This window comes from Rutilus rutilus (genome assembly GCF_951802725.1).
Source record: "Rutilus rutilus genome assembly, chromosome: 25".
Classification (NCBI taxonomy): Eukaryota; Metazoa; Chordata; class Actinopteri; order Cypriniformes; family Leuciscidae; genus Rutilus; species Rutilus rutilus.
The window spans coordinates 22,037,055-22,046,704 of NC_140229.1; the positions used below are offsets into that span (position 1 = coordinate 22,037,055).

At 37.9% G+C, this 9,650-nt stretch overlaps 1 protein-coding gene across 2 annotated transcripts in view; it reads left to right on the forward strand.

Moving 5' to 3' along the window:
* The window catches only part of LOC311285215 (SH2 domain-containing protein 3C-like), a 47,503-nt gene extending 42,150 nt beyond the window's left edge, over positions 1-5,353 (forward strand). For both annotated transcript variants that reach the window (XM_084400771.1, XM_084400770.1), the window contains one exon: positions 2,763-5,353. In XM_084400771.1, coding sequence (XP_084256897.1) covers positions 2,763-2,938 — 176 coding nt within the window. In that variant the 3' untranslated portion in view covers positions 2,939-5,353. The remainder of the gene's footprint in view (positions 1-2,762) is intronic.
* The last annotated feature ends 4,297 nt before the right edge of the window (positions 5,354-9,650 follow it).

The window sequence follows — 9,650 nt, forward strand, 5'->3', positions numbered from 1 at the left end:
TATTCCTCATACATAATATCGACCAATCAGTGTTTTTTATCATCGTGAAGAGGTCAATAACATAGCTGGAGAACAATTATGTCAGATTTACCTCAGGAAAGCCATTTAATAAACATAATATAGGTCACGTAGTTGGCAAGAAAAAAAGAGCAATAGAGATTGTGCTATGTGTACTATATTACAATACTGTATTTATGAACGTTATATACGTTTATCGAACAGCCTTCGATACATTTCTATGTTATAACTTCCCGAAAATCTACACAAACATATAAAACAAACTTCTAACGAAATACTAACAGCATCTTACTTACCAATCCAAACGAAATGTTGCAAGTTCGAAGTCAAACCTCATTTTTTTCATGTCCATTAGTTGTCTCCAGCGATGGAAAGCAGTGCCAATGTTTACTCTGGTTCTGTTCCTTTTTTATCATATTTTATTTGAATGTAGTAGTGGGGCTGTAGGCTACTTTCCACACGATTGACATCAGGTTCAAGTACGCCCACAAGCCGTGCGAGTTATTCGTGTATTGCATGTTTGGCTGGTGGTTATGTTGCCGGCATACCGCCTCCCATGGCCGAAACTGGTATTACGACACCTGTCGGGCCGTGGCTATTAATGCTAATGCTAATTGAGGTTGATATCTCTGCAGCACTATAACTTGACATTTTTTTAATGACATCATCGCCCTTATTTCTTCTCATTCTTTTGATGCATGTAGCTCATTTTTTGGATATTTTTACCTCAATTTTTACATAAGGCACCTTTAAAGGTGCCTTATGTAAAAATAAATAAATTCATACTCCACATTCCATACCAGATGGGGGCAGTATACCTCCAGAAAGTGAGTTGGTCTACTCTAGAGTATGAATATCTTCAAGCTACTCCCCTTCACCTTTACCAGTGAATATGTTCATATTCGTTTTGTTCATATTACATTTTTATTGTTAGTTTGAATTACATTAATTTGACAGACAGCATTCGCTGATGTTGACCAAGCTAGCGCCAACATAACCAGAGCTTCCAACTCTCACGCATTCACCGTGAGACACACGCAAACACTTTTCACACGCTCTCACCCCCCACACATCAATTTTCTCACGCACAGAAAAATCGCGAAGCAAAGAGGACACGGAGACCGACAGACTAGACAGAGCAGGTTAGTTATGATATAAAAAAATCTCAGCTCTCAGATTCTGTCAATTAAATACCGTTTTGGCGCTTGTAAATGTTACACGACAGATCCCTAGCGCATGTGAACCGATCATCTCTACTAGCTAATAGTAAAAAAATCACGAACACTGAAAGATACAGTAACGTTAGGCTACAACTTACCAAAATGTATTCCTCATACATAATATCGACCAATCAGTGTTTTTTATCATCGTGAAGAGGTCAATAACATAGCTGGAGAACAATTATGTCAGATTTACCTCAGGAAAGCCATTTAATAAACATAATATAGGTCACGTAGTTGGCAAGAAAAAAAGAGCAATAGAGATTGTGCTATGTGTACTATATTACAATACTGTATTTATGAACGTTATATACGTTTATCGAACAGCCTTCGATACATTTCTATGTTATAACTTCCCGAAAATCTACACAAACATATAAAACAAACTTCTAACGAAATACTAACAGCATCTTACTTACCAATCCAAACGAAATGTTGCAAGTTCGAAGTCAAACCTCATTTTTTTCATGTCCATTAGTTGTCTCCAGCGATGGAAAGCAGTGCCAATGTTTACTCTGGTTCTGTTCCTTTTTTATCATATTTTATTTGAATGTAGTAGTGGGGCTGTAGGCTACTTTCCACACGATTGACATCAGGTTCAAGTACGCCCACAAGCCGTGCGAGTTATTCGTGTATTGCATGTTTGGCTGGTGGTTATGTTGCCGGCATACCGCCTCCCATGGCCGAAACTGGTATTACGACACCTGTCGGGCCGTGGCTATTAATGCTAATGCTAATTGAGGTTGATATCTCTGCAGCACTATAACTTGACATTTTTTTAATGACATCATCGCCCTTATTTCTTCTCATTCTTTTGATGCATGTAGCTCATTTTTTGGATATTTTTACCTCAATTTTTACATAAGGCACCTTTAACTCATCCTTGATGAATAAAAGTATTGATTTATTTGATTTATTTCCCCCAAAAAATCAAATTAAAATTCTTACTGACCCCAAACTTTTGAACGGTAGTGTTTAATGTTACAAAAGCTTTAGATTTCAGATAAATGCTGTTCTTTTGAACTTTCAGTTCATCAAAGAATCTTGAAATAAAAATGTAAATAACTGTTTTCAACATTGATAACAATGAGAAATGTTTATTGTGCATCAAATCATCATATAAGAATGATTTCTGAAGGATCATGTGACACTGAAGACTGGAGGAATGATGCTGAAAAATCAGCTTTGATCACAGGAATAAATTACACTTCACATAGAAAACAACTGTTTTAAATTGTATATTATTTCACAATATTAAAAAATATATATCTTGTATTGACAATGCAAGAATCAATCCTGGAATATGGCCATGATGCGTCTTCCTACATGGCTGTTTAAGAAATGAAAAGCTACACACTTAGGGTTAGAAGAACTGTTACCAAACATATAACATGCTATATATATATATGTCACATATTGTGATTTGGATTGCTGTGCACTAGCAGATAGTATTTATTAAAGATTTGATTGTTTTCATTTTATTTATGTGGTGGTCACACTCTCTCTCTCTCTCTGTCCTCACAGATTTCCAGGAGCGGAAGGAAGTTCTGGAAATCTTCTGTACAGAGTTTCAGATGAGGCTTTTATGGGGCAGTCGTGGCTCGGAAGGAAGTCAGGCCGAGCGCTATGAGAAGTTTGACAAGGTCCTCACCGCTCTGTCCCACAAGCTAGAACCTCCTGTACGACACAGTGAATTATAGCACCCCCACACCCACAAAATGGTATGTTCCCTGACCTCTCTGTCACTCCTACTCCTGGACCGGACCATTATGCTTTTTTGGGGTGGGTGGGGTGGGGGGATGGAGAACATGACAATGAGGGACTCATGCAAAACAATGCACAAAAGGGGACAGGCTTTATGCGAGCATGACAGCGCCCCCTAAAGAACACAGACGTGAACTGCACGGCGAGGGAACGAAATAAAAATCTAAAGCCAAAATCTCTTCTTCAGTGACCAAGGGCACTTCCTCTTCAAAACGAGAGAATGTGATGAAGTTGACTTTAACCCGAAATGGGTCTGAATCCTGTTTTATGTGAATCCACGGTTTTGTTCCCATCAGCTTGTCAACGAAGAGCAAAGATGTCTTGCAGAGGTGACGCGTCTCCGTACCGGAGATGAGACTGCACTGACCTTACATAGTCACCATTTATTGCTGGAATAGACTGAACACACACTCACTTGTCACATGTCTGAATGTAAGTTGCCAAATCATTAATTCAAACAGATATCTGCTGGATAAAGAGTCTTATTTTTGACTTTTTTTCAGTACTGTCATGACTTTATTGGTCGAAATGGAGTTGACAGTTACTGTGAGGAATTGGGCCTTCATTTTTGAGTGTGAAACAGATGCTCACATTCACACTCTCCAGGTTTATTTTTGTCTAAAGGGGTCATATCAAAGTTTCCTTTGTGTTTGGAATAGAGTTCATTTTGTAACTTTCAGAATATAAAACTCCTGTGCGAAAAGAGCATTTATTGAAACTAAATAGCAAAATTGGATTCTGACTTCCAAAACCCAAGTTCATTAGCATAAGATGAACCCACTTTACACATCAACATTGCATATTGCTTTACTCCTAAACATCAGAATAACTAATAATAGGAGTAAAACTGTGAAAGTGTTCAAATCCACCACATATTGAACTGTTTTTAGGTTGTGTGTAGCACCTACAGCTCTGCAGATCCTTCAGAAGGATCCTAATGTTGAAACTGGAACTTAAAGTCTTAAAGGCACAGCAGCACAAAAACAGCCTGTTTAATTATCAATCAAAAAGAGAGAGGAAATGCTCATTAAAACTAAATTATGAATGGATGGGGTTCATTATAAATGGACATGAGGAAAAATTTAAACAGCAAAAATCATGATATGACCCCTTTAATATCTTTCATGACAGACCATGCTAGTCAATATGGCCATAGCAATGAGTTTTTAGCTGTTTTTTAGATGCATAATGTATATTCTCAATGAGACTAGATCACAATGAATGTCATTTTGTAGTAAATTATTTAAGAGACCCATATAACAAAATATTACAGGTCAAGTCCATGTCCGGATCATCCATCACAAGTTAGCAAGTACATTCAATCAAGCATTCAACGTAATGTTATGGCAATAAGGTAAATCACAACCCGCTATATGGAGGCTCATTGTGTTGAAATGCTAATGCATATTGCTCATATTTAGGATGAGGAGTTTGTCCAACAGATATTAATTATATTGTGCTATATAATGAGGAAAGGTGGTCTATTAAAATAATTAAAAAAAAAAAAATCCCATAGACTTCAATGAGGGATTTGAGAGATTGGATGTGGGCTCTTTTGATTTGTTGCCACCTAGCAACCACCCTAGCATAAGCATAGCAACACTATGACATCCTGCTGGCGAGTTTTGTATGAGCAAGTACCACTACTGAGTTTTATGCAGAAAGAAAAAAAAAAAAGTTTGAAAGAGTTAAATAATAGCAAAAGATTCATTAACCCTTACTAGTCTGAAACGGTTTTCATATTCTGGTAGATTTAGCCAAACAAAACCCAAAGTCACATACATATACCTCTGTCAGCAGTGTAAATGCTCTACCCTTGTTTCTGGGTACCATAAAGAGAAAAGTTCTGCGTCTCTGGTTCTAACGCGATCTATTGTGTATCATATACAGGCTGCTATACTTCACACCCAGTCTATCAATGCATACTTCCAGGGAATTTTCTGATGGTGTTTTTTCAGGTATCTTAATAAATGCACATCTGAAAGTAGATGACGCTGTCTGTCTGACAGACAGAGGAGCATTATGGGATGAAAAGTGGATCGTATGCAATTTCACTTTTAGCCAGAAGAGGGCTCTGTTTAGTAAGCTAAAAACAGTAAATGGAAGTAAGTTTTGAACCTTTTGAAACTTTTTTTTTTTTTAATAAGGCCTGCTGGTCTAGGACTGTAACTTGTGTTTGGTTTCTCTACTGTAAAGGTAAATGTGTAACTATTTCGTTTTGTAAATAGTTACCCCTAAACGGTCGATGATAGACGAGGTCACGTGATTGCATCCTTTTATTATGTGCTGTACATACTGGTATGTCATATGTTTTGCACTCTTTTTTCAAAAAATAAAATAAAGTAAGCTTGGGTTTTTTTGTGATTTATTTGCTCCTAAGATTATTTAAAATCGCATTTGATTTTAACTTACGTTGAAATCCATGTCTGAAGATGCCTAAGATTCGTGTAGGGTATTATTTTCATTGGTCTAATGTTCACTTACAAAAAAGTAAGTGTATCTATCTATCTATCTATCTATCTATCTATCTATCTATCTATCTATCTATCTATCTATCTATTTATAGTGTGTCTTATAATCTATCTATTTATAATCTATCTATCTATTTATAGTTTATATGTGTGTGTGTGTGTGTGTGTGTGTGTGTGTGTCTGTCTATTTGTCTATCTGTCTGTCTGTTTGTCTATCTCTGTCTATCTGTCTATCTATCTATCTGTCTGTCTGTCTGTCTGTTTGTCTATCTATCTGTGTCTGTCTGTCTATCTATATATCTATCTGTGTCTGTCTATCTATATATCTGTCTGTCTGTCTATCTGTTTGTCTATCTATCTATCTGTGTCTATCTATATACTGTATCTGTCTGTCTGTCTATCTATCTGTGTCTGTCTGTCTATCTATCTATCTGTGTCTGTCTATCTATATATCTGTCTGTCTATCTATCTCTGTGTGTGTGTGTGTGTGTGTGTGTGTGTGTGTGTGTCCGTCTGTCTGTCTGTCTATCTCTGTCTATCTATCTGTGTCTGTCTGTCTGTCTGTCTATCTATATATCTATCTCTGTCTATCTATCTGTGTCTGTCTGTCTATCTATCTATCTATGTGTCTGTCTGTCTATCTATCTATCTGTGTCTGTCTGTCTGTCTATCTATCTGTGTCTGTCTGTCTGTCTATCTATCTATCTATCTATCTGTGTCTTTCTGTCTATCTATCTATCTGTGTCTGTCTGTCTATCTATCTATGTCTGTCTGTCTGTCTGTCTGTCTGTCTATCTATCTATCTATCTATCTATCTTCATTGCTGTGATCTTTAGATACATTTATTTACTGTTCTAAAATTACTTATTTAAATATATATTTCAAAATGATATTACTGTTGTACACTTCTGGGTTTAGGACGTCAAAGTGAACAGGATTGAACCACTACAAAGTGACCACACGGTGGCAGCAGTGTCAAGATAGACTCACCTCCAGTCAGCCGGTAGTGACGTCAGCATCACAGCTCCCTGCACTTGACCCTACTTATAACACACATTTTAATGTGTGTTTGATGCAGACACAAGACTAAGTGTGTAGTTACTAAATATAATCTATTATCATTTATGTCAATAGATGTGTGGGTGTGCGTGGGCTTGTTTATATGATTTATGAGGAAATTTGTATAATGACATGGGTATTACACTGGTATTACAACGTAAACTTAGTTTACGAGGACATTTCCTGAGTTCCCGTAATTAAAATGGCTTAAAAAAACACATAATAGACTATCTTATATTAAAAATGCAGAAAGTTTTCTGTGATGGGTAGGCTTAGGGGACAGAATATACAGTTTGTACAGTATAAAAACCATTACGCCTGTGTAAAGTCCTCATAATGATAGGTGCACCAATGTGTGTGTGTGTGTGTGTGTGTGTGTGTGTGTTGTGAATGCACTGCGACAGAGCATGCGTACTGGCTTTGAGTTGTTGTGCGTCAGGCTAAAGTGACTTCACCAAGACAAGATGGTGGCTACGGAGGGGGGGTTGCAGCGAAACCATGATGCAATCTCTCAGTGTGTGTGTGTGTGTGTGTGTGTGTGTGTGTGTGTGTGTGTGTGTGTGTGTGTGTGTGTGAGTGTGTGTGTGTGATGTCCCCAGCACAGCTGTGTCAGTCAGAGAAAGGTCCACCAGGCACTGCTGGTAAAGCGGGCGCTGTGACAGAGACACAGGGACATGAAGCACTGAATGCCCACTCAGCACACAAAGACACGCCGAGCTGCCCGTCACACACCACTGTGCTCAAAATATTGGGGAAATGCAGATTCAAATCTTTTATTGAAGTCCGCAGTGGTCTGTGAACTCAAACGACAAGTCACACAATAGCATAAATACACAATCTGCTCTGAAAGAGAACAGGACCTTACCGAAGCTGGAATATGGAATATCATACAATATATTAAGAACCAACTTTTTTGGTGTTTTTATAAAGATTAACAAGATTTCGAATTAGATGACTAAAATGGACGAGCTAAATGATGAGCTTTACAGAGTAATATTAAGTGTTTCATTTGTTTTAATATGTTTAGTATTTATTATTAATACATTCATATATTTTAATTATATATTTGTGTGTGTGTGTGTGTGTGTGTGTGTGTGAGTGTGTATCGCACTGACTCTCCAAGCAAAACAGAATATTTAGAACAAAAAATAAATGAAAGTTCAAGGTGAACCTGTCATTCTACTGCAGTATTATAGTATGTGACTTTCTATTTGTTTTTCAATCTTGTGAAAATGCTTTTTGTGCGCCTGTGGGCTATTTTTGGGTGAAGTGTTTTCCAACACAACAGGGTTCTGGGCTTGACATTACTGCTCTGAAAATGCCTCAAATTGTGTTAAAGCAGCTGGGAAACGCTGTGACATGCAGCATCTCATTCATCCCAGCCTATTTTGATTACATTTGTGTCATTATGTTTTGTTGAATTTATTTCCCTCTTTCCCTCTATTTTTATTTACAGACGGATCCGTTGGTGACAGCGCAGGAACAGCCTGTCATGTCCTGAACGGATAAGTACATGTAAAGTGACTGGATTACATGTCTTGGTGCTTTAACACTTTGTCATCTAAATCTAGAGCTCATGCCGCATCCACAACCACACACACACACCACTGATGTCACTGTCAGTCGTGTGCAACCTGCAAAGTTAACAACTGTGCTTTTAAAGAAAACACAGCAGAGGCCAGGATTTCTGAATTCAAGTGTGCGTCTCCCATCCGTTTGGTTAACCGTGGTTATGCATTAACAACATATGAAGTGTAAGTGTACACATACCAGTCTGATAGTCCAAATTCATTGTGATAAATAGTATTTTTTGGAAGTCAGTCCCAAGTGTCCCCTCATGTGACTCTCTGTGGCCCCGGGGCCCCCCTTGCCCCTCACATTAGCACATGAATGGCCGGCTGCAAAGGGCCAGTTCATCCTCGGACGCCAACAGAAGGCAGGAGATTTGCAATTCAATCTGCTCGTAGTCGGGACAGACCTGTCAGCAGTGTGACAGAGGCGAGGGGCGGGGGGACCGCCACATCACTGCACCATACATCACGCTTGCCTGAGGAGACCGAGGGGACACTGGGGCAACATTTAAGTCACATTAAAAATAATCATTATAATGAGAAATGTTTTTACATTGTTACACTACATCAGGTAGGCCTGATCTGACATTGGAACCTGACATTTTTCTGCAGAATTTGAACAGTAAGACAATTATGAAACAAAAGTCGTGAAATCACAAAAATGTAAAGGTCCGATTGGAAAACTGTTGTGGCCAAAATTAAATTGTAATCAATAAAATTGTTGAGGCCAGCAGAAATTGTAATCAGTAAAATGGAATAAATAAAATGTTTTCCATTTAAATATATAAAACCGGGCAATACACACCGTATATAAAACATTATAATTAATCATTAATCTGCAATTTAATATAACTTACATGACATATTCATTTTTAGACATGTTTTTAAATATTTTTACGAGGTAAACTTTCAATCAAGACATTTATTAGTTCTTTATAATGTATAATAGAGCAAATACCCAAAGGAGAACCAAGGTTTGTCTCTGAAGCAACACGAGCCGTCCTCTCCGAATAGGATCCTCAGAGGAAGATGTCATTTCCGGTGAGTGTGTGCGATTATTTCCGGGTTTTGCAGCAACATGGCAGCGCCCTTAGGTCTGCACCTGGAATTTGGGTTTGTATTTATCGCTTTCTTTATTATTCATCACATTTCCTCGTGTTGCAATGGTTACATTAGTGCACGTAATGCATGATACTTTTTCAAAACAATTCGACAGAAGCTTTGGCGATTGGACCTGGCTGGAAAACCCTGTTATTTGCTTAGCTGTTCAGCTGACACGAAAACACCGGTTTAATTGGTAAATTAACCTAATAGAAATACATTCATGTTATTGTCTTGGAGCAGCGCGTGCTGATGGAGTTGTCGGAGCTGTCAATCATGCCGAGGAGGCGCGTGCGCTTCAAACCTACTAGATAAATATTCTGCTTTACTCGCTTAAATTAACAAAGTAATAATCGATGTTGATGTAAACTCTGTGGGAAAAGCTTTATTCTTAATATACATTTGGTTTCCTGATGTTTAACAGTGGTTAAATCAATAAGTGGATG